The 26,593-nt window shown below is 40.6% G+C and overlaps 1 protein-coding gene across 36 annotated transcripts in view; it reads right to left on the bottom strand.

Moving 5' to 3' along the window:
* The window catches only part of SORBS1 (sorbin and SH3 domain containing 1), a 316,704-nt gene that overhangs the window by 56,944 nt on the left and 233,167 nt on the right, over nt 1-26,593 (bottom strand). For 29 of the 36 annotated variants that reach the window (XM_083148896.1, XM_083148907.1, XM_083148902.1 and 26 more), the window contains 6 exons: nt 23,644-23,697; nt 22,652-22,781; nt 20,997-21,111; nt 15,427-15,510; nt 10,648-10,713; nt 6,525-6,617 (listed from right to left, as the gene is read on the bottom strand). In XM_083148896.1, the coding sequence (XP_083005022.1) occupies nt 6,525-6,617; nt 10,648-10,713; nt 15,427-15,510; nt 20,997-21,111; nt 22,652-22,781; nt 23,644-23,697 (542 nt within the window). The remainder of the gene's footprint in view (nt 1-6,524; nt 6,618-10,647; nt 10,714-15,426; nt 15,511-20,996; nt 21,112-22,651; nt 22,782-23,643; nt 23,698-26,593) is intronic. The other 7 variants (XM_083148904.1, XM_083148924.1, XM_083148932.1 and 4 more) reach the window with 5 other exon arrangements.

Here is a 26,593-nt window from a genome sequence, read left to right as displayed (position 1 = left end):
TGAAAATTGGCAAGCAATTTTTATCAATCATAATGACCTGTAACCTTCTATAGCGGATATAATCTTTTTTTACACAACATTTTTTATTTGAATTCATATAACAAATGTGAGCGTTGCCGGCAGAGCAGTTGGCGCTCAAGGGTTAAATCTTCCACTCTTCAAATGGGTTGCTAATACTGTACACAATGTGGAGCTGAAATATAATCCAATTCCCCGATAAAACATTGGGAACAAAAAAATTTCGTTTTTCGTTACTTTTCCCAATGTTTCACCAATGTTTTTTAATTTGGTTATCTAATAAGATCCCCCCCCCCCCCCCCAAAAAAAAAACATAGGTTCAGTAAAATCAATGTGTTTTCGGCAGCCGCAATCTGAGGGAACAATTGGATACTGCCCTAAAGTCCCATACACACTAGGCGATCTTGTCTGCGGCCGATATCGGTTACACACTGAACAATATTGTTAAAAAATATCAATCAAAGATGTCCACGAAATCCGCTGAACATGCAGGTAGATGGCTATATAGCTAAACTGACCTGCATGGTCAGCAGAGAGGAGGGGGCATTAACGATGTGCGGGAGTGCGCATCGTTAATAATATTGAGTGTACACACTGGAGAATATTTAGAAGATATCGCTCAGAAGGCCCTTTTTGAGTAATATCTTTTACAATATCCTCTAGTCTAGTGTGTATGGGGCTTAAGTGTGATTGTTGTTTTAATTTTTTATTTACATGCGCTATTTTTGCAGCTAATTTTTAAGGCTTTATTCTCTCTTTTCAACATAATCATGTTATTTTATATAACGATGTTCTCACTTCAGCATATATATATATATATATATATATATATATATATATATATATATATATATATACACACACATACATACATACATACATACATATACACATACCTTCCCACTTAATTTCTTTTCTTGGTGCTGAATGCATTAGTGATAAATAAAACATCCTTCATTTAATGAATGCATCGCAGATAACCGCAAAGTAATTTGAGTGGATGCAGCAGCTGGACCATAGAGCATGTTGTATCGGGTGGAAGGAGAGTCTGGGGGGGATGTATTACGCCTGGTGAAGTGATAAAGTGTAAGGTGATAACACATCAACTCCTAAAGACCTGTACACACTAAGCCATATTGTAAGCAATATCGCTCATTACAGCCCCTCTAAGCACTATCGTTTATAATATCGCTTAGTGGGTACACTCAATATCGTTAACAATGCACTCTCCTCCACTGAGCACCAAGAAAATGCTACATGATAGCCTTATGTGAAGTGCATGGAATGTCTCAATAAAAAAGTTTAAAAAAAAACAAAACAATGCACTCTCCCACTATATTGTCAACGAGGCATGCTAGCAGCGGGGTCCAGGTGATGTCACTGAACGATATTGTACATGATATTGTTCAGTAATTATGCACTATATCTATCGTCCAGTAGCTCCGATGATATAGTTCTAGATATCACTCCCGGAGTGAATATTCTAGTGTGTATGGGGCTTTACTGTCATTTTGCAAAAGCAGCCTGTAACTTGACAGTTAGAAGGTGATTGGATGAAGCATTATCACCTTCTACTTTATCACTTCTCCAGGCTTTACATCTGCCTCTCTGTGTGTGATGGTTCAGTTTGTGCACAGGGGTTAATATAATTTGTTGAATGCCTAGAGTTCAGGATTATATCTGAGTATAACACCTGTAGGTGGAACTGCTACACAGGGACTACAATGCTAATTACACACCCCTGCAACAGCGTGATGAATGACACTGATCACACTGAGGTAGGAGCACGAGACATTCTGAGTGTCATTCCCTACAGTATGCACTTACCCATACAGAAGATGGTTCTAACCTTGCACTAGGCCTTATTAACGGATGCGCAGAAATGTGCAAACCCTGACCATCAAGGCTGGGGCCGAATTCAGATCCAATCCTGAATCGGCCTCCAAGTGTCCACCTTTGCTTTAATGGTACTGGTGTATATGCCACTTAAAAATAAATATGGATACAGATGACATATCCATGGTCTTCATTTAAAAACACATTTATCAAAAAAAAATTCTGAATGGTCTTTCTATGGCACTTCTGTATGTATAATATCTATTGAATACAGATTTGTTCATACATTCGGCCACATTTTGAACAATTATTTAAATTTTGAAAGTAGCAGTTGTACGTAATGCAATACGACAAGTCTGGGAATCAGCGAACACGGCTGAGAGACTGTACCTTAGCCAGTGATAAATAGATATTCTCCCAATGGTTCCAAGCTTATCTGACCAGAAATGCTGGAAGATGCCGTTCAGCAACTGCATTGCAGCCACCAACAGAGTGAATGAATCGGCAAACATCCGATTCTGTGCATCGGACAGATCAGGTTGTCTGTGGGTGTGGCTTCAAAGAGCCCCAATGCAGTTTGTATTCAGTTAGTACTTAACCAAATACAAATGTCAACTTGGTTATCTGGATGAGAAGATTTTCAGATGTATATTTTATTACGTTACAATCAAACCCCATCGGTTAAAGACACACAGACCATGATCATGAGCAAGTCTGATAAGAAACCTATCAAAGTGGACAATTTCAAATCTGTGGCTAACACTGCAGAACAGATACAGGTCAGGACAGTATTACAGTAATACAGTATTTTTCAATGTCCATGCAATGAAACTTGATATTATGCAGTACATCACGCATGTTCATATCTCTAGAAGGCAATTATAGAAGCAATGTACTTATCAGCCAAAGCCTTGCAAGCAAAGACAGGCAACAAACAGCAAGACAAGACAGAACACATTTACACAGATACACAATGTACAACTGAGGTGCATCTTGTAGAACCAACATGTACGGATACTTATCCAGTAAGGCATGTAAGAGACGGCTCAGATTAGTTCAGGAGACAATTAATTTTGTGATGGAAGATAATTAACAGTAAAGTGCCCTCCTTATGTGTTATTTTCCATGTTAATACTGCATTTAACAAAAAACCAAAACATTCTGATATAATTTTCAAGAACAAAAATTAATTCCTGGCTTCAACAAGCATAGGACTACCAGAGGCTGAATGTAATGCACACATACAGTATACTGCTATTGTATTGGGCAGAACAGTAATGCACTGCTACTGTATAAGCTGCCCATATGTGTGCAGTCACTGTATTAAACATTGCAGTACACTGTGCTCTATTCATTTGTTTGCAGACTCTTAGAATAGATTATGAAGGTTAAACATGTACATTTTGAACGATTGAGTGAGTGGCATATCTTAAAGGAAAGATCCGTGCATAAATGAGATGTACTCAAATATTATTACATGTATAAAACATTGTTATATCATTATATAAAAGTGTATTTTTCATAACTGGATGATTTATTCAGGATTTTAATGCACGTTTTTGGAACTCTGTTTCACTAAATATTTGTAATGTACAGTATACAGATGTGTCCCCATACATCTAGCTTCCGTACACCATGCAGATGCTTGATGTGTGTGAGCCGCAAGGTCCTGTGGGGTGTGGACGCACCAGGAGACTGTGCTAATTAATCTGATACAAAGATACTCGTATATTGGGCTGAATTCAGTGGACTGCGAGGAGAAAGCCGCCTCCTGGTCTTAAAGAGAAGATGCTAAATTGCGAATGGATCGCCATTCCCTATCCACTCGCAAATCATGACGCAATTCACCAACAAATGATTTTTACAGTCTGTGCAGTAGTAAGTCTGACCCTTCCACAACTCTGCGACTGAGAAAGGGTGGAAGTGGTCATCGCTGATGTCACAGACCCTCCTAAAAAAAAGCACACAGCGCATTTTTTCACCACGCCCAGAATACAGCGGGTTCCGACACAGAAACATTGGCTTTCTGTCAATCAAATTGCAACTGTTGCGTTCAAATTGCAAGTACATAGCGGTCAGGAATTGTATTGGTATTTGCGGCCACGCATGCACCATGCAGGTGATGCACATGCAAAGTTGCTGATCAGCTATACACTCTGAATTAGGCCCCTTGTGTGTTACGGAGCACAAAGGAACAAGTATTGGAAAAAAAAGCAGTGGCTGCTACATTGTAGCACTTTGTATACAGAGTCAGAGACTCAGTTGCACATCAATATACAAGTGTCATATCAAGTTAATCAGCAGTCTCCTGGTGTGTCCTAGCTCCATTGTGGGGGTGACGTATTTTTTTGTAAAAATTATGCAAAACAGGTACCCACTGCTAGCAGAGTCTTGCGGACCTTGCGAACGAAGAGGGGTCTATTTAGCACAACTGCCGCAATGATGTATAGGGGGCACATCTGTGTGTCCTTCTCTACAGATACAGATTAAGGCGTGCGTTGTCATATCTCAGCAACAATGAGTGCGGCTATATCGGTATATTGATGCAACACTCCTCCTTAATATCACTATACCTTATACCAGACCAGTTTATGCTGAGAATGTTGCCACACCAGAATAGGGAAGATCATTGTGTCTAGTTTTTGTTTGTGTCTGATGTTCAGTACAGCTATAGTGGAGGTGCTCAGATATACTGTAGTAGTATGTGTGCTCTATACTTTTGGGTGGGCAGTCTAACAATTTGATCACCATCAGTCACTTGCATATACATTGTCCTGGATCCAATCATGCTGTCCAAATCAACAGCTGTACGTTGCCAAGCAGAGGAAACCTATAACATTATGTCATACAACTACATGGAAAAATTAACGGAGCTACAAACGTAAGAAAAACTAGTAGTTAAATAAGATATCTGACGATTCGGCCCTGGGATGATATTATGTGTAGTTGCCTTTGTGGAATGGAACTCTAATAATCAGCAACCTGGGGGGTATATGTAGCAGCGTCTAAGTTCATTGGAGGCACAGGAAGACGGCTAGACTCTAAAGAGGCAATCATTTGCACAGAATGGTTTTACCATGTAAATGATTGCCACTTTAGAAAAAAAAAAGTCAGTTTGTCCAGGATCCAGCACCTCCAATGCTTCTACATATGCCCCCAGGTCAATATATATTTAAGAATAAGATTTTTCTTACCAGAAGAGGGAAATCTAGTTTGCTTGCATTGTTTGCTTTTCCTGCGAAGCACATGGCAATAGGGCTTGTTTATAGCTTGCAGTGTGTGTGTGTGTGTGTGTGTGTGTGTGGGGGGTACCATATTTACACTTCAATCAGAAGTAATGTTCGCTCTGGCACCCTGCAAGGAGGAAAATTACAAATTTTAAGGGCTAAATTTCATATGTGTTGTATTCCCAGGGCTGCCATCAGGGGGAGCCTGCAGGGACTCCAGTCCCATTAGTGGATAGAAAGGGGGCCCGGGGTGGGAGTTTGATTCTAAAAAACAATGTAGCAATGTAGAGTAGTGCAGCCAGTGCTGCAGACACTAGAGGTCTTACAAGGCACGCAAGGGTCCAAGAAGTTGTCAGTCCCTGGCTCGACGGTGGTTGCTACTTTGCACATGCGCTGGATCCATTGTGAAAGAGTGCGCAAATGCGACATTGCAAGCAGGACAGCAGAGTACGCGTCCTACGCAAGGGGACGCGGAATATGAGCCACGAAGTGTGGTGAGTGCAGCGAGCCCCGCGAGGGTCCGCGGAATACATGTAAAGTAATCCGCTGCGCTCGCCTCGCTGCGCTCGCCACACTATCTAAGTTCTACTCCACGCCGACGAGGATAGAGTGTAAATGTTCATTTAAAAAAAAAATCTTAAACTGGAATGTTGGAGAATTGCATTATGTTGGTCAGGGCAAAATAAAATTATTTATAGCCAATGTGAAAGACAAAACCAGATCTGGTGACTGCCAATCGCAAAATATGTGGACAAGCGGAAACAAAACCCTGTCCACCGCCACATAACTGACCACAAGGAGGACAGGTAAGCACAATGTACTTGATTATTTTGCAGAATTTCTCAATAAGAAAGTTTGGCTCTAGAGGTGCCATGAAAAAAATGTTGATACTCTAAGGCAGGCATGTCCAAACTATGGCCCTCCAGCTGTTGTAAAACTACAAGTCCCATCATGCCTTGCACAGTTTTCCTATTAGGGAATGCTAAGACTTTGTCAAGGCATGCCGGGATTTGTAGTTTCACAACAGCTGGAGGGCCACAGGTTGGACATCCCTCCTCTAAGGTTTAGGATTCAAGAAAATTTGGGGGCCACTGGCCTAAAAGTTGACATGTTATATGCAAGACTGGTTCTACATGATAATGCACCGTCATACAGTATACTGTATGTCATGGAAGTCAGGTCTATGAGATCATGCCAGCCAAATGCTACAGGTCTTTATAGCCATACATGCACAGTGGCGTTACAGCGGAACCCTACAGTTATTTAGAACATTCGTCACAGCTGGAGCAGAACACGGCACATAGGGAGATGGAAATGTTACATTGACATTCCACAGGCCAGGCTGCAGATAGGATTAGTGATGTTATGAAATAAGCTTTTCTTCAGTTCCAATCTTGTATATATAGACAGACAAACTGGTAATAAAAAAAAGAACTTTCATACCATTTTATCAGAAGCTTTATAACACTTGTCCATTCTCTCTAAATCTGCATCTAACTCAGATTCGTACTGATAGATGTCTTTCTCTAGCTCAGTCTAGTCAGAGGAGAACAAGACAATAAGGAAAAGGTTACAGTGACAGGCGTCTACAGAGGTTGTTAAAGGAGAAAATAAAACAATATACAAATAATAGAAGACAGCATACACATTAGACAACTTGGCCAATGGTTTAATATAGCATTTTATCGGGAAAAAAGTGTGAAAGTAAAATTAAGAATCAGACCCCAGTTTTCTGACTTAAGTGACCCGGATGAACTTGTGCTTTAATTCTTTGTTAGACAAGCAGTTTTCACCCGACAATATTTTACACATCAACATCTTGACAATACATTAGATTAGTTTTAGCAGCACAAATTTGAGACAAAAGTAATGATAAAGATGACAAATGAATAGGTTTTGGTCACATTGTCTCAGAATTTCAATGCGGATAAATAAGGTAGGAAATATGTCTCTCACTAATTGTAGGGGGACTATAAGTCCCAGAATGCCCAGTCACAATCAGGGCTCACAGTTTCACAATAGATGGGGAGTTACAGGTTCTGTATGGCTAGAAAATCCAATTAAGGGTTTAAAATTAACTAAAAATGAACGCGCTATACCTGGCCCATCATTACACTTGTACTCTCACAGCTTTATCCGGATGCGGTATAGCTCACAGACAGTGTCTAATGTCAACATTGACATGGAAAAGGTTGACATGAGTTTTCACTTTCTTTTGGAGTCAATTTCGACACCTGAACACATAAGGCCCCAATTAGTGTAGAGCGTGCCCATTACCGCTCTGAATCGGAGTCAACATTGATGGTAAAAGTCATGAACTGTCGTCCATTTGCTTTTGCCAACCTTTTGTCAATGTCGACCTTTTGTTGTCGACCTAGACACTGTATGTCGGCCATCTGGATAACGATTTAGCCATTTTAGCTACAGTTTGAGAACACATACTAACATCTGACTATAAAGCAAAGGTTCGTATACAGGTTATGATGAATGGCATTAGTCAAATTATTACACTTTTTTTTTTTTGGGTAGCTCCATTCAAGTATTTAAGATTGGAGTACTTATTATTACTGTTTTTTTTTCTCAAAATTAGACTTCTCAATTTTTCTCTGTTACTAGTTATAATTAAACAAACACATTTGTATCAGGTTAAATGTCACACACAAAAATAATGACACAGCCCATAAATTACAATCTTCTATCCAGTCACACAGAAGGCTAAATTATTTGCAAGTGGAGTTCTAGAATCAGCGGTGCATGATTATTCCGCATATTATCTCGAGACACAGTGGGCCTGGTTTAGAAATAGATACATTGTTATGCTCCAATTGAATGGTTAAAAATGTGGTTACAAAGTTTCGGTGTTATGAGCGTATTCTGAATTATACATATGCCTTATGCCCCTATACACTATGACACTTCTCAGAGGAGAGAAGGCACATGCAATGCCCTTTGAACCGCCCAGGAGCTTCGCGGACGATAGGGTCACATAAGATATGTGTCGTATGTGGTCTTTTTGTGTACAATATATCGTATGTGTTCCCATAACCCACTGCCGGGAGGCTGTTTGACTCTTTGACTCCAATCCGAAGTGCATGGGACTACGCATCGGACTGAATGTCAAGCATATTGTCCAGAAAGAGGCCAAATCCCACTAGTGTATGGCCAGCTTAAGAAAGATACATCCAATTCAAGCACAGCCAAATTTACAAACCAGGTGACCAAAAGGAGCATATTTACACCCAGCAGTATCATACAATCTCACAGGGTTAATAATAATTGCCATAGGGCACATTTTCCATTTAAAATATATTCAGAGACAAACACTACTCCAGCCGTTGTTTACAGACTCATAAATGCAAGAGTAGTTCAAATGGTAATGACAGATAAATCTGATCAGGTGACTGCAACTTAACATATAATAGCCATGATGCTAATGAATCAAATACCATCAAGTTTCAGCAAACAGCCAACCAAGGCACGCAAGATATAGTAGGTCCATCTTAACGTATAGGCACACTGGGCACCACAACTCCACAGGCCTCATAGCAGGGGCAGGTGGCAGTCACACAATCATAGTGGAGAGCCTGCAGTCAGACAGTGAACGGCTGACAGCATTCTGATTGGCACATGGTTGGAGCTATCCACCAATCAGAGTGCCGACAGTGATTCAATGTATGGAAGCATGTGGAGAGCAAAACTGCAGAAGGGGCATGCAATGACTTTTTTGTTATAATTGGGTCCTATGAATGGGTGTGCAGCAGGTAAATTTTGCCTATACAAATGATTAGAATAATAGAAAGATATTTATAAGAAACATAAATCTTCTTTGCATTATTCTAATCATTTGTATAATTAAAACTACGGAGTATGACATGTGGGCCTCTGCCTCTCTTGCCTACACTGACAACACATCACTGGTGCATTGTTTGGCCCTAAAAATGAAGTTAATATGGCCCTGCTGAAGAGTTAAAATGGCCATGAGGAGTTATGGTTTTCTGTGCTTGGATCTAATTTGTACAGATATTTTTCTGTTACATAAATTCCCAAAAGACTTGTAGGGTGTATCAACTTCAATAGGAAATGACAAGTCTAATTACTCATGGTCATAGTTGTACACTGCCCCATAATATTGAAATATATTTATTTATTAACAATTATTTATATAGCGCACACATATTCCGCAGCCCTTTACAGAGAACATTTGAACATTCATATCCGTCCCTGCCCCAGTGGAGCTTACAATCTTTATTCCCCATCACATGTACACATGTTCACATTCATTCTAGGGCTATTTTTGTTGGGAGCCAATTAACCTACCAGGACATTTTTGAAATGTGGAAGGAAACCGGAGTACCCGGAAGAAACCCACGCAAGCGCAGGGAGAATATACAAACTTCACACAGCTAGGACCATGGTGGGTTTCAAACCCATAACCTCCGCGCTGTGAGGCAGTAATGCTAACCATTACACTGTCCGTGCAGGCCGACATCATGAAATCACTGCCGCACTCTCGCAATACATAACTGGGACAGGGTTGCCTCTGAAGATGGATGCCGCGGGACCAGGTGAGTATGAACAACAAAAAGTTTAGGTGCAGGGGGGGTTAAAAACAAACGGGATATTCCAAAACGGTTTTTGGAATATTTTGGTTTTTGGATATCCAGATAAGGGATGCCCGGGCCTGTATACAGTATGTAATTATTTTATCAAGTATGATTGAAATGCATTGAGCAACTGACATTCAGATCCACTGGCCTACAGCACCAGTTAGTTCTATCAAGAAGAAATCACACATTAAATGCAAGGTACATCTACATTTCTATTGCATAATGACATTTTATATCCAGCATATTTATTCTACATATGTTCTGTTGGCAACATCTATTGTTTTCTTCCATTGTTATTTTCTTTGCACTTAAAAATTTCCTATTAGCACTAATGATATTTTAATGTTCTTTCATACCACCTCCAAATATTGACAATTGATGACACAAGTTTTAAAGGCGTAGGAATGCTCAACTTGTATTAGTGGTTATTGAAGTACTGTATGACCAAAGCAATACCTAAAGTTAGACCCTTCATTGTTAAAATCACTGTAAAAACTTCAATTATTATTTAAAATAATAAGTTGAACATTTGTAACAATGCACAATTTTTAATAGTGATGACCCTGGGGTTCCAAACCAGGCTATTGAGTTACAGTATATTATTTACAGCGTATTATTGGGCCATTGAACAAGGGCTCCGGGCTGCCATTGTAAACCACAAAATCCGCCAGATCCCTTTAAAAGTGGATTTACTATGTTTGTGAGGTCAGCAGAGAGATTGAGTTGTCTTCAGTTTTTCCAGAACCTAGAAATGCCCCTGGCATTGCCCTTAAAGAAGTGGAACTTGGTATATCATGGAACCAGGGCCCTGGAGCCAATGCTCTCTGCTCTGCACTCATATTGTTTTAGAAGCCGCACATTGACGGAACACAGAAACCATTAGCTCACCACACACACACACACACATTGTTAGAAACTGCATCAGTCTCTGTCGACCATAATTAAGAAAGGGTTTTTACCTTCCTATCCTCTACTTTAAGGATAGAGCAATCCCCCGGAGTATAATCCCAAATCTTTTTTGGAGGCTGATGGAAAGCAGAGTTGGGAATAAGGAAATGGAAAGAGAAAGAAAGAAAAGATATCACAAGGAGTATGGATAAAGTGCCATACAAGTAGAGGCATTGCATCTGCACCAGGAGGAAAAGTATAAAGAGGAAAACAGGCGTAAGCGTGTCCCATACCATTCTCCAAGTAAAAGCGGCCATGCAAAGAATTGTAACACATTATACAAGAGTGTAGTCTTATAATTGTTTCAGGAAGCCCTAACATGCTAAGGCGAGTCACTGTCTGAACACAGGTGAGGTCATTAGACCACTAACTTGTCACCTGTATTCAGGAAGCCTTTTAGGGTCACTCAGAGACCACAGAGTCATTTAACTTAATGCATCAGCTAAGAAATTCATAGTAGAAAAGGACAGAAGCTTGCAAATTGCCGCTAACCATGGGAAAGGATAGAACAGTGTTCTCCGTTATTGTACATACCACATTTACAAATATCTGAGATTCCATGATGGCAATGTAGGACAATGAGACAAAGGTTCAGCCATGTAATACAAAGATTACTAACAGTCTTACACAATAGTTGACAAGTACAATGAAACTGCCATCTTAAAATATTTATTAAAACATTCATTGGTGAGCGTTGACTGAGTCCAGCAGCCATTTTGAAAGCCATAAGAATGATAATCAGCCAACCATTAGGAACCAGTTACACCACTGATAAATGCCACTATGTCTGAGGCACTATGTCCTAATTCATTAGTAGGTCACATTCTCATCCAACAAAATGGCTGCCTATATGGGTATCAGGCCCATTATATTGTATTTATTGCAGAAAGGACTTGACCTACTGACACAAAGGGGTCAATATAATTAGGGGTGATGTACTTGCCCCGATAGTAAATGTGGCTATATGATGAACTTATGGTACTGCTGGACATGCAGATTTTTGTGTGGAGCCCCATAGGTCTGCTTACAAAATCAGTGAGTCTGGAGTGAGATTGGGCCGTGAGTTTAGATGCTTGTTTCCAGTGTTTATTGTACACAGTTGTAACTTCAACTTGACCTCTAGGCCCCAAACACAGTATAATAGAAACCGTCTAAACCAAAAGCATTTCCACAAGTCTAGATTAGAGAATGTGCATGTTTGCGTGCTTCACCAGAGAGCTTTGCGACAATCCAGGAGGGAAAATCTGTAAGGTTGTCATTGGTGATTTTCTACACTGTTATTATGAACACCGATTTATGTACACCAGCATGCTCTGCAGTGGCTCCTTATAAGTAGAAAGGTGCTAAGGCATTTCAACCTCCTATGTAATTTATCACAAGCCCCACCACTAACCCTATTTAAAAAAACACTTGCTAACCACGCTTCTTCCATTTAACACATAAGACATGAAGTGATTTTGGACAATGCACAGAAAATGTGGTTCTTCCACAGTATGTAATAAAGATAGATTATATTTATATATATATATGAAACAGTCTTATGCAGCATTTAGAAATGATTACATCGATGAAGCAAGTTAAGCTAGGCTGCATGCAGTATCTCCGGACTTGCACATTTTTTTCTGACTTTTTTGACTGATCCATAGAGGGCTGCATACAAAAACCACAAATCCAGAGTGAGATTGGGCTGAAAGTAGGTATTGGCAGAATTACAACGTGAAAATAGACATACTGTACAGTACTTGAAAGATGTAGATGTTAAAGGAATACATGTTTTGGCTCATGTTATCAACAGCTGGGCATTTTTTAAACTGTAGCTAAAAGTCAAATTTCTTAGAAACTTCCTGTAGAGTTATCAACAATATGTTGTTTTAGAGGAGTAGCTAATAGCCCTTTTACACTGCCCTAAATATTCCAGGTTATTGCGCATGAACACGCAGCAGCCCGGGATATTGTGCAGTGGAAATGCACAATTGAACGCGGGTTCATCTCGGCTGGTGGTGCAGTGCAAATGGATTAACTGGGCTGATGCAACCCGGGACCCATTCACATTAACGGAATAGTCGGCACTTGGAAATTATCTCATCTACAAGCGCTGGCTCAGGACCCACCTTTGATGACATCACCAACCCAGCAGAGTAGTGTTGCCAATGTAAAAGGGGTCTCAAGCCATGTTGTACACGGACTTTCATTGTAAAAGGGGTATAACTGTACTTACATGTACAGCATGGTTAGAGATCTGTATTCACTTAAAAGGTCAAGACAAAAAGTGAAATTACTGTAAAAATTACTTACATATCCTTATAAAATAGCAGGTGACTACTCTTGGATTGTTGCAGTTAAATTTTGGGTACTTATGTATTATTTGGGCTCCCATGTTAAATGCACCCCATTTTTTCATATCGCTACTATCCAACTACGCATGGAGTTGATTTTATATAGTGTGGCGAGCGCAGCGAGCCACCGTGCCCGAACCGTGGCGAGCGCAGCGAGCCCCGCGAGGGGACGCGGTCTCATAAGAAAAACGGGAGCCCAGATATTACATAAGTACCAAATTTTATTATATACTAGTAAGCCTGCTCAAAGCTAATGCTTCGAAAGCTTGTCTGCCACCTTGTACAAACACGCACAAACACTTGCCTCTGTGTTTGTGCATGTGTGAGAAAAAGATGTAGTTTCACTGACTGCCAACAGATGGCAGTGTTTCCTAGACACCTGGGCACTAGACCTATATAAATAGTTGATGATGGAAGATTTCCATGGAGGGATTTATCAAGCTAATTGAGCGGGTGTGGTAAAGGTTTCCGACATTCGGGATCCCGACAGTCATTAGCCCGATGTCGGCTGCCCGGACTCAGACAGCATGGTACGCTCACCACCTATTGTATTCTCCCTCTATGGGGGTTGTGGACCCCCACGAGGGAAAACAGCGGGTGGCCGCCAGGCACCCGTCTGTCGGCATTTTGACAGTCGGGATCCCGACGTCTGGTAAATGACTGTCGGGATCCCGACTGTCAGGACCGCGTCCGGCACCCCTTTGAGCAGCCGGTAAACTATGTACATGAAGCATGTTTCCTTTTGATAAAAGGCACAATCCAGAATTCAGTGAGGCATGGTGGACATGCTGGGGAAAAAGAGAGAAGGAAGAGATAGATAGATAGATAGATAGATAGATAGATAGATAGATGATCCATTTAGTGATGCAGTGAGGCCTCGATGAGACAACTTGAGAAAAAGAAAGGCACTACAGAATATCAAATTAAAAGTTTATTGAAACCACTAAGCCAATACTATCCTGGGTCTGATCAAAATAAAGTTCTCACGGTACTAATACATTTCACCTATGGTGCTAAGACATATGGGGCAACATGTAATACCTGGCAAGGTGCAGGCTGTTCCGGAATTTCTGCACGTTTGCCTATAATTTTGAAGTGACCGTCATATACAAGATGAAACCATCCTGGCCACGTACATATTGCCCATGAACTTTCAAAGCCTATAATAGTTCCTCTCTTGTACAACACTTCCTTTTGCATGAACAATTTGCCAGCTTTTCTAGTGTTTGAAATTGATATATTATATTATCCTTAGCATATCTTAAAGAAAACCAAATACAAACTCCTGAGCTGAAAAAGTTTATACACCATTTCCTGAACATTATATGCATTTAGGTTAATGCACATCCTTTTAATAGTAGCAGGTTCCCAATACAATGGCAATTTTTACCAGTAGTGCAAACATCTGCAGTTTGAAGGGGAACCCTTTTGTACCATACATAGGTCCCCAAGTTCTACTTATCACATCAACAACAAAATACCAAAACTGCGATTTAACAATATAATATATTGTCATGGCAACTGAATTACATTTATCAGACTTAGTGATATTGGCCCAGGGTAGTAAGGGATAACTTCCCAATTTGATAGGCTGGTCCTGTCAGATGTGTTAGTACGTGGGTCGGTTTGGAACATCGTTTGGTCCCTCAAATAAACAAAATAAATATTGCAACGTTTAAAAACAGATTGCATTCATAGGCAATAAGAGAGTAGGCAATGCCGTGGTTTCAAGTAAACTTGTTAACCCTTTCAGTGCCAACATTGCTGTGAGATCCTCAAAATATCCAGTAAACATGCCAGCGCCGCTCACAGCAACTGTTTTTTTTTTTTGGGGGGGGGGTTCAATATTTAACTAAACTTAAATGCATTGACTTGGCTGTATTTGTATTTATTTAGACTAAAAGACCAGACGCTGTGAGCGATGATGTCATTTTCAGCGGATAGTTTGAGTATCGCTCACAGCAACGTCGGCACTCAAACGGTTCAATAACAGTGTTCGCCGCACTGGTGGTATATGACATAAAGGACAAAACAAACAAAAAAACATCTAAAAGGCCCATTAAAAATATGTCCTATATTTCCCAATTAACATTAGGGTAACACAATAAATGGATGATAGAAACAAAAGGGCTGGTAAATGGTTTGACAACAAATTGGGTGTTGCATGAAAGCGTTTTTAACTCTGCCCCCTTCAAACAATTATACTGATAATTACCATAGTGATACAGAAGAGGGCGAGTCTTGTGATTCTTAAATTTTTGCAACAAAGTTAAATTACAAATAAAATGTGTTAACTATATTATTGAAAAAAATAAACAAAATATAGATAGAAAATGCTAGAACCCAGAACAGGGTCTTTGTTGTAAAGCACACGGCACACTGCTTAGTAATAGCTATATTATGTGCGGTTACAGCAAAGCACAAAGTAGCTGATATCACATCTATCCTACTTACCGGTTTCCCAAATTCCAATTCCGAAAAGAATTTATACCAAGGTTCATTCTTTAAATCTATCTCTTCTGGACTTTTGTCCCGAGTCTACAGAGTTCATGACAGAGGAATGGGGAGGAAGAAGGAGAAGAAGATTATGAAATAGAAGACGGAAAAGGGACTGTTACAGATGCAGATGTTCCCAGTACTGTACGCCTTCCCACTGCCAGGACTGGAAACCAAAAGGAGAGATTTATTATCTGTTATAGTGAGCGCACAGGCATACTGTATTCTGCATCTCTAACAGAACATGGATATGCAAGAACCAGAGCTCCCAACACAGTCAGGCAGTGGGATGAAACAAAAGACAGAAATATACCAGAGACAATTCAGTAAGACACCAAAATACAAAGGGGTAAAGGGACAGTATAAACAGTATAGACATGCTGGAAGTCACACATAAGGAGCAATGCAGACAACACAGAACAAAGTGTTAGAATTTGTTGGCTTAGTTCCCTAGTTGCCCCCCCCCCCCCCCCCTTTCTCCCCATACTGTAAATCTCTCTCTCTCACCTGCCTAGTGATGTCAGACTAGTTCATATATACGACGGTCATGTATAACATTACTTGTACAGTATATATTCTGTGCCCAATAACATAGTAGCATACTCAGAATTGTCTAATAGGTGTATCCTAATGAACAGTGTCTTCAAATATTCATTGGGACATACTGCAGAACACTCACACATGTATTGATAAGCAGGGGTGTAACAAGTGGAAAGGAGGCTTCGTGGAATCATTTTGGGGGAGTCAGCAATACATCCCCAGGCATCCGCATAGGAGGACCCCGTTCTGCAGCACTTCTAACAAGGTTTAACTTGATGGATGTATTTCTGTTTTCAACCTCAACTACTATGTTACTATGTATGTAAAAGCACGTGGGGCCCAAGGAACATGTGAGTGAAGAAAGGCAATGGATAGGATGGGCCCCTCTTACCTTTGGGCCCTCTATCAGCCGGATAGGCTGCTCTGCAAATAGTAATAAGCAGCAATGATACCCTATACCCCAAAGTAATCCTATATGACATTCACCTCACATATATAACTCCAGGGTGTCACCTGTGCACCTCTGATAAAACACAGGGAGAGAGGGAATATACTAATAAAAATTCACAGAAATTAAAAAGTTATGAGTTGATAGCACCATATTGGGTTATTCCATCACTATTGTAATTACTAACAAAACTAGAAAGTGGGAATGTTCTACAAATCCGTGAAAAGTCTTTGTTTTACATGATTAACTTATGAACAAGCTGTTTGTGATCCTTCAGTATATATGAAACACCTGACTAAGTTTATGCATGCCTTTTGGATGAGTAACCAACACAGTGTACTTGTGGCATTATTATATACAGATATGTGTGGATCATAGGGTTGAAAGTAATGAGGTCATCAGTTTCCAGAGTGATCCTACAAGGTTGCCATGCACAAGGAACATGGGTCAAATATTACACAAGTAAAAGGTCGAAATGGAAATGCTCAATACATGAAAGGGTCAAATGGGTTGTTCATTTTTTTAGTGCCAACTTGCAGATTAGAGCATGTGGACTCCAAATATCGTTCTGCTTGCCATGCTTCCGACACACGTAACCATTCCCAATCGTAGTCCACATCAATGGTAAAGTACGAAAACATTTTAAAAAAAAGGAGAAAAATGAGATGGGGAAAAAATCACATTGACCATGACCAATGTTCCCTCTAATTTTACGAAGTCTGTGTGCGGCAAAAGATTTTGGCTGTGCAACTGGAAGGAAATTTTAATTTTTGTGCGTCACATATATAACTGCAAAATGACGTTCAGCATTTGTGTTAACTTTACTTCAAAATTGATATTAAACATTCAAACATTTAAAACACAGCACAAAATGTAGTTAATGGGTGAAACACACATTGAGTCCACAACTGCAAAAAGGGACCACTGCTGCTTTGTGCGCTCTGTTGTAATGTCTGTGCGCACGCTCGTCGAGTTGTGTGCGCGCGCACGTGCGCACAGCTTAGAGGGAACACTGACCATGACCCCATAGAACTTTTGCTTGTGTCAACCCATTGCCCATGTCGACAAATAGTGGTCAACTGAGTGTTGACCTAATGCAGATCGGCCCAAAATCCAGATCCTGACTGAAGGCAGTATAATATTGTATTATTTTAGTAGTATTAGAAAGTTAGTTCATTCTCTCATGGTCATGGGTTCCATTCTCATTACGGCCCCAATTGTATGGAGTTTGTATATCATACATGTACTCGCAGGGGTTTTATTTTTTGCAATACGTTTTGTGAACTATGGTTTGTTATTTCCGAAATCCTCTTATTTTTTTATGCAATACTAAACATCACCCAAAGCTAGTAGAATGTTATTACATTGGAATGCTGAACAAAGGGCCTGATTCAGACACGCTCGCTAAGCAGCGTATATTCACTGCCTAGCGAGCAGGTAAAAACACCACCGTCTGCTTGAGTGAATGTCCGGCCCCCACTTCGCGAATCTCCGCATTTTCATGTGAGGGGGATGTGTACGTGTACTAGTGTGGCCAATCCCGGGATCGGCGGGATCCCGGGATTTGGCCTTAAAAACACCGGGATTTATGCGTTTGCATAAGGGGGTCGGCACATGCTTATATTTGCACATGAGCAGACCCGCACATCGGGTCTGCACATGCGAATCAGGCCCAAAATGTCTTCAACTGCAGGAAGGAAAGGCTAGATTCACTAACTGACTCCTGTAGTCATGGTTACAAAATCAACTGTCAGTTTAGCAGCACTTATAATGAAAGATTCTAATAAGTGCCGAGATCAAGTTTTGATGTATGCAATTTGCAGTTTAGATAGCGTTCATCAATGTCAATTCTTATTGTATCCGGCAATTGTACTTTTTAATTATTCCGTAATTGTACTTTTTAACTATGCATAATCCATGAAATAAAACTATTTATAAATAAATAAATAAAAAAAGATAGCGTTCATCAGAACCACTTATAATTAGAAATGAAGAAACGCTGTAATGTGACCTACTGTAAGTAGCGTTTCGAGCATATAGGAGGGATTACGGTAAAACAATAGCTTTGCACGACCGGTCTCTATGGAGTGCAGGTTTTAGGGGGTATCCGGATGCTGGGTCGACGGAGTTTAGATCAACCATGGTATGTTTGACCCGGCATAGTTAAATGTGTAGAGATAGTCGCCGGCTGCACATAGAGTGAGAATAGAATAGTGGTCCAAGCGTAGCGAGCCATGCGAGGGGACACTGTGCACATATACAGTGTCCCCGGGGACCCCTGAAAAAGTCCCGTTGACCATCAGCCGCTGATGTCTAACTAGCGCTACTGCCGGTCTAGCGGAAGCCGACTATCTTTACGCGTCTAACTAAGCCGAGTCGACTAAGGGTGGTCTACCATACCATGGTCAAGCCCGCTATACCACAACTCTTTTAGGGACACCCCAAAAATGCACCCAGGTAAAGATCTGTAATAAACTTTGGGAATTTTACATTTCTAACCCTGTCCCCTCAGGTTTAAGATTATGCAGCTGTATGTAAAATCTTTTTTTTTTGTGATTAAAGTATAAATAACCAGAATAAACAGAAATTTGTGGACCTAAATACTTATTTTATAATCTGTTGCAAGAACGCTTACCCTTGTGTACTACAATATCCGGAGACGATGCAACTGAGAACGATTCACCTCGATACTGTAGCTCATTCTCTATTCACAATAGTTTAGTAATGTTTGTTGCACCTATTTTTCTAATAATGAAAAATGAAACTTCTGCCTCAGACTTATAGAAGTGCCAACTCAATTATATTTTTCCAAAACATTGTAGTCAGCTACTCTGCAGTGTTAAAGGCACTGAGCACTGAGAAGGGGGGTTGTTTATATTTGCAGTGAATGCCGGTATATGGAACAAACTATGCTGCAAATTATGGGTACACTTAGGCTAGTATTTCTATTTTGAGGCCTGTGAGTAAGGGCACTAATGTTTAACTTTGATCCTGAGATAGGTTGTGGCTGCCTCCCACCCAAGTGGTCAGAGAAGGGCAGTAAAATAAGAACTCACTAAAATCATTTCAAACTGAGCCCCCACTGTCAGCCTACATATTGATAAATCAGAGCTGTAACATATGGTGATATGTACACTAGATGGCAGCAGAAACATTAAAGAACTTAATTCAAATTTAAATACAACCTCTATATTACAAGCAGGTTATAAACAATGTTAATATTGTTAGTATTTTGTCCAAAAAGAAACACAATGTAAATAAAAATGCTCCACCCAAATTAAAAACACAGATTTGGAGTTGAGCTCATTATTTTACTATGAATTATAGTGCTGTTTGCCCAGCCAGTGCGACCGGCCCACGAGTCCTCTAAAAGTAGGATTGTCTTTATATCCATTTAATCCAGAACACATATGAATTACACAGGTTCTGTGGCTAGCTAAACTTCAAGCCTGCATTTCGCCTGGTTTTAGTCAACCACAGAACATGTGTAAATCCTACATATCCCCGATCAAAGAGATATTATGCCAATCCTATCCCAAAATACAGTTGTGTTCTGCAAGAATTCATTGGCAAAAGGAGGGTGTCAATAAGACATTACTGGAGGTATTTTGCTATCCACAGGATCAGGGAACACGGTACCTTATATAGTAAAATGTTGTAGAAGTTTAAGCTATAGAACAGAACAAGACAGACGCAGTAATATACAGACCAATGTACTTGTGCGAGTTTACAAGTGAATGATTTCTGTTGCACAATGATTTCCCAGTACAACTCTTGCATATACCAATGCGCCAGATCATAAAAACCATATTACAAACATTGGAATGATCTTATATTAATATTGAATTGAAGTCAATTTGCGGCTAACATTAGGAAGATTAACTGCTTGGAAAGCAATTAATGTTAAGCAGTAACAGACATAACAAACACCCTTTCCACATTGGTAGTTGTTACAACCACCTTCTTCCACCTTGGTAGGAATTAGAACCCACTCTCTTTCCACCTTGTTAGTTACAAGTTCTTACAGCAAACGCTGGTTAAAAGCAACAAAATCTTAAAATAAAAAAAACCACAAGAAAGATATTGTTTAGCGCAGACGCACATACATAAATCACATGATAAAGACCGAATAACTGGCACATCATACAGCGAGAGACAAAAGATGATGCAGGTAACACACTGAATATCAGAAACTAAATCCAGAGCTGTAACTGAGACGGAGATTACAGGGCTGGTCAATTCTTGTGGAATGTTATTTATCCTCCACATTTGTCCTGGAGGGCAGCGGTTCTATAGTGCTGCCTCAGGAATTACTCAAAAGCAATAGTATTTAGCCATCAACATGGAAACAAAGCAAGGTCGTACTCAGAAGAGCTGTAATACTTACAGTTGAACAATCCTTGCCATTGCTGTTTGTTGTTAAGTTTTGCTAGTGTTTTCTGATCTCATCGTCAGTAGCAAAACTGCATCAACCCACCCCCTGTACATGCAGGTTAGGCAGAAACAAAAAGACTCAGAGACTGCTTTTCAATTACATTACCATCTTCTCATTGACGAGTGCAGAGGATTTCCCAGGCTGGTACTCATGAATGCTTCTTGGCTCCGCTCTGTATTTTCTGGTGTCGACCTTCTTGTCTGGGGGTTCCCAGTCAGTCCTGAGGACAAGGAAAGCAATTAACCGTGAAATCTCCCTGTTACCAGGGTAACGCGTGTTTTGGATAGAAATATGCAGCGTCCGGGGAATCTAATCCTCCCGTCCAGGCATTTTCATCACCAGGCAGGAAATCTGCCTGAGATTGTGAGCGAGTTCCCCCCTCCTATGCATTGCAACTTTTGCGACAGTCTCGCTGCATATAACAGAACAGAAACAGGCTCCAAATCGTCCGTTTTCAAAAGGACACCATCAATATTGAACCCAGCACCAAACAGTTGTATCAGTCAGATACGCAGATGTTTCTTGTTGTGTTCCCCAGATACTTCCCTTTGGTGAACGGCCAGGCCATCCGAGGACTGGGAGCGGTCTTACTTAACCCTTCACATGCCTGCCCAAAAGCTATTTTGGGAGTTCAAATCTTACTTAGCAGACTGAATCCCAGAATGAGATTTAGGGCCTGCAGCATATTACGTACATTTTAATGCCCGTGTCACAGAAAGATGTCACCACCTATTGCTGAAACTAACAGATCTTAGCCTGACCTGGATAAATGCGCCTTTAGCAGACCATTATGAGAACAACTGATGTGTCCCAGGCTATACTGGCAGAATGACAATATGTTACATTCCCATGTGTACAGCTTCCTCTGGTTGCAGTCAGCAACCTGTGTAATGAATTCTAGTGAATACAATCAGGCTAAGAGATATTACTATTACACTGAAGCTTAAATGTCCAGCAGTACAAGTAGTAAACTGTATTTGAAAAACAATTAAGTAGATGCTGCCTTCAGTTATACAGTAAGGGGCAGATTTAGCAATGAGTGATATTCTTCTCAATCACTCGTTATGAACGATAAATGGTGCTCCAGCTAAACAGCTCCTAACTGCCAATTTACAAACTTGTGACAGTTAGGTGGTGAATGGCCATTTTTGAATGAGAGGTGGCGGTCATCTCTTTCCTTTTTTAAAAAAAAAAATAGGCTTATAATGACCCCCATATATATACTTATACACATTTTATTGTACCCCCAATTTAATTTTAGCTTTCCACTTATTTAGATAAATGCACATAACGGTCATTTTGACACAATTTAAGTACCACAAAGACTTTATTTATGACCACTAATAGACTTCTATACTGTTTTCCAATATTAGTTTTGCTTTGTTGGGTTATGGGCGGATTTCCCCATTTTCGCCTACACTTTTCCCCGGTTTTGACGGCATGAATAACCACAGGAATCCCATTTTTGTGAATTGGCAATAGGATAGGTTGAATCGAGGGAGTGATTAATCCATCAATAAGCCCATTTTCATGATATCCGCTAAAAGTTAGATCATGGTAAATGACTGTTATTTTCACTAATTCCTCACATAATTGTCCTATTCCCTCACTTACATTAGCTGCTTAATATTGAACAGAGTGACAAACAAGCAAGAAAAGGTATATTTTAAGCCAGTGCTGATTTACGGATTGATATGGAAAAAAAGAACAAAGATATTCATCATTTAGACATAACTGAACAATACTGTTTTAGACCTTACCGTTCATGACCTGGCTTGAGTGAAGAGGATCGAGTTGGAAGCGGTAAGGTGATAGACCTGCGCACATTCTTCTCCATTTCAACGTGGTCCATCTCACTCTTGGAACGGGGTACTGCAGCTTGTGATTTTCCTAGTAAAAACAGGACGAAATCAGGGATCAAAGCAATGCTGCTTTATGTATAGTAATACACAATAACATTCTATTGGAAAACAGCATTTCGTCAATTAAGAACCGATGACTATTTTATGATTTTGTTTTTCTTTATTATATTGCTACCCTATTCTCTAAGAGCGTACTAAATAAAATAATTTATTAAATTTATGTCCATTAAGCCCCATACACACTAGATGTACCCTTAACAATATGAATGATAATGATATCCGTAACTATATATAGTTCACATTGTAAAGCGCAACGGAATATGCTTTGCTATATAAGAAACTGTAAATAATAAAATCTTCTAGTCTGTACACTCAATATTGTTAACAATGTGCATTCCGATGCATAATGAGAACCCCCGTCGTCGTCTGGGCTGCATGTTGAATGTTGACTATGGGGGGGATATTCAATCTGGGATTCTGACTGTCGGAACGTCCTGACAGTCTGAATCACGGCCATTTTTTCGTCTGATACGACAGAATCTCGACACTTGGAATTCAAATGTTCCGACTGTAGAGTGACGGAAAGTCCGTAAATTATCGTTAACAGCCACAGATGTCGGAAAACGTCTGTAAATTTGACAATGCGCTGTCGTTTCCAGTGTCCTGCTATGGAAAGTCATCCACCCCCCGGGAAATTGCTAAAATGGGCAAAAATCGCTCAATGTGTATGCACTGAGCGATTTCCAGCCCAGCGATTTTCCTCATCACCGGTCAGCATACACGATGGGCAGAAACGCCCAGTGTGTATGGACCTTTAGGCACCTGGGACAATACAGCTTCTATTGCAATATTAAAATGTTTTAAAAGAAGAATAAAAAACTAAAACTTACCATCTTCGATGTATGAATGTCGGCCATAGTTTGGATATGAATCTGAATCATCATCTAAAAATAAACAAGAGAGACAAAAATGACAAAATAAGTCTCACCAATAGGGACAGAGGCCGAACTACCATTGGTGCAGTGCATGCATAAGGTTACGAGCCTATAAATAACATTTCAGTCAGCAGGCTTTTCATCTGTAGAACCTGGTACATTCCTGTAAATGTGCCAAGCAGCGCGAAGGAGTGTTAGTTTCCCACATTTTCAGGGGGAACCATCTTCTTTCTGAGGGCTGACTCACTCTTCCGAAACCTCGCTCAGTAAGAACGTAGGCATTTATATTAGGCCTTGCCGGAAAATGTTATCACTATGCCTGCAAGATAATATTACTAAACATAATACGGCGTGCTATCAAACGCCTGGCTTTCATCTCACAGAACACGATGAAGACATTTATCAGATTGTGTGGAACATAACATTAGGCATACTCCGTCTGCTGGAAAATAACATAGCAAAGATATTACACAACTACAAGGAAAGAGATAACTGAAGCAACCAGCAATACACACCAAAGTAATCTCTGTGGGCTAGCTAGGAGGAACAAAGAGGTAGCCAACCCCATAAAGAAGTAGGTGATCACCTAAAACTAATAGCATTTTATATGCACTCAAATACTACAGCACCAAAGACCCAGGAATAAAAACTGTATCATATTTGCACAGTGTGAATGAAAATATAGTACAGCGGTATCTGGGCACGAGCGATTCAGTAATCAAGGTTATATAGTGATTACAGATGAGATGAAAGAAGGAGAAGCGCCATATGCTTTGTAGATGAGCACATGGTTTTACATGGCATCCTGGAGAAAGCCATACTTGCCTTGTATTTTTTTTAATGGCTGCATCCACTATTTGCTCATACCTTAAACGCAATAAAAAAAAAAATAGCATGACAGCACTAGCACCTCTACGGTGGATGATAGATTCCTATGGCACCTATTGCATTCCTGCGAGGCCACACCCCTTTCTCATAGCCCATGTACTGGTCCTCCACTTCTAAATGTTGGGTGGTATGGTATTACACTGATTCATTAGTTCTCTTTTAGTTTTTGTAATTTGGACTTATTTACAGTACTATCCAGTTATTGCTGTCATTTTGTGCATGTACCTATATCACACCTGCCTACCTACCGGATTATGTCACTGTTGCTGTGCCACCGCTTGACAATGCCTACATTGCCGGAGTGGAGCTACGATGATGCAATGAAAAGCTCATCGCATCATCGCCCCCCTCTTCCAGTTGATGGTACAGTGGTGAAGGGGTGCAGCAATTCCATGTAGGCAGGGCTGGTGCAAGGCTTCTCAGCATCCTAGGCAAAACTTCAACCTACCCCCCCCCCCCCACATATTTTTTTAAATAATGTGGTCCTCCCACCCCACCCCCCGTACAATACTGCACCAAAAATATTCCAATGCTGCAGGAGGTTCTGTAGGAGATTGTCGCCTCCAGCCAGCATCAGCTATCCCAGTGCTGCAAAAGATCCAAAGATTTAGTATCAATTCATCACTGCAACAGTGGCGTTTTTTTTAACCAAAATCCGCCACTGTTCTCTGCCTAAAAGTGAAGTCAAATGCAGTCTGTGTGACCGCTTTGTCTTCACAGTGACTAGCAGTGTCCCCTCCGGCAGCTCATAAAACCCGGGTCTTGCGCATGTGCAGTACAAGGACAATACTGCGCATGCGCTGGACCCTGAGCCCTGTGCTGGGAACCAAGACCGGTGAACGGGAACGGCGGGGATCGGGACCAGGAGAACAGCGGAGGGGGCGCATCATGGCAGCCTCTCTCCTCCGCAAAGGTAGGAGCCACTGCTGGTCACAACACTTGACCCATCTGAGTAATATTGAGCTCACAAAACCTGAAAACACCCCCTTTTTTGCCATCTGAGTAAAGCAAAGCTTGGCCATCGGCACCCCTCTCCTGGGTCCCGGAAGTCTGTGTCTGATGATGCAGACCCTGAGCTCATCACACCTACAAAACAGGGGGTAACACTCACTAGTTTTGTACAATCGTCATGATCACCACTCCAGCTCTTGCTGTTGTGGCTAAGGAGGGACTGTCGAGGACCTGTTCTGCACTTCTGCAGACCCCAAACCATCGGATTTATACGTTAAGCATTGGATTTTCCATACAAAATTTGAATCACACTCTTGGAGCATGCGCAGTGCAAAATCAAGCAAGCAATGGGGGCTTATGTAGCATCCAATTCCTGCAAGCCCCATGCCCTGCGCATTTGTATGAATTAATTACTGCTTCAGTTCTAGTTAGTTAATACTTATTAGTAGTTTATGGTTAGATTTTTTTTTTTTTATTAAGTGTACTGTACCAAAATTTTTTCATAGAACAGGCGCTATTTTACAAAATTGATGTTTTGCTATAGCAAGCATAGTTGCCAGCACTTTCATTTCTCCCCAGAGACGCCTTGCTGTGCCAGGTGCATCAAATAACTTGGTCTTGGTGCCAAGTTAATGTGTCAAAATTGGTTTGAAAATTGCCAAGCAAACATTTTTAATTTGTATTTATATAATAAATGTGAGCGACGCTGGCATTTTTAGCCGATCTTTCGCATATCTCTCACAGAGCTGTTGGCACTCCTATTTTGTGCACCTCTCACGGAGATGTTGGCATTTTTAGCGGATACTTTACGCATCCCTCAGAGATGTTGGCACTCAAAGGGCTAAAGCAAGTTTTCAAAATGAAGGCATGAATAGTTAAAATGGCCAATAGTAAAGATGGCCAATACTGCAAACATTGGATAATGCCTTGAATAGAAGAGACCGTGTGTAACTACAGTAAAACATGTGTGAGGTCACTGTACACACCAGAAGTGGAAAGGGACTCTTTCTCTGTGATAAATTAATCTATAAAGTCCTGCCTCATATCGCCAATACCCAAGTCTCAG

The sequence above is a fragment of the Crinia signifera genome, chromosome 6, assembly GCF_055691185.1.
Source record: "Crinia signifera chromosome 6, ASM5569118v1, whole genome shotgun sequence".
In the NCBI taxonomy this organism is placed as follows: Eukaryota; Metazoa; Chordata; class Amphibia; order Anura; family Myobatrachidae; genus Crinia; species Crinia signifera.
Note: the sequence above shows the minus strand (reverse complement) of the source record. Positions and strands in the feature narration are given on the sequence as shown.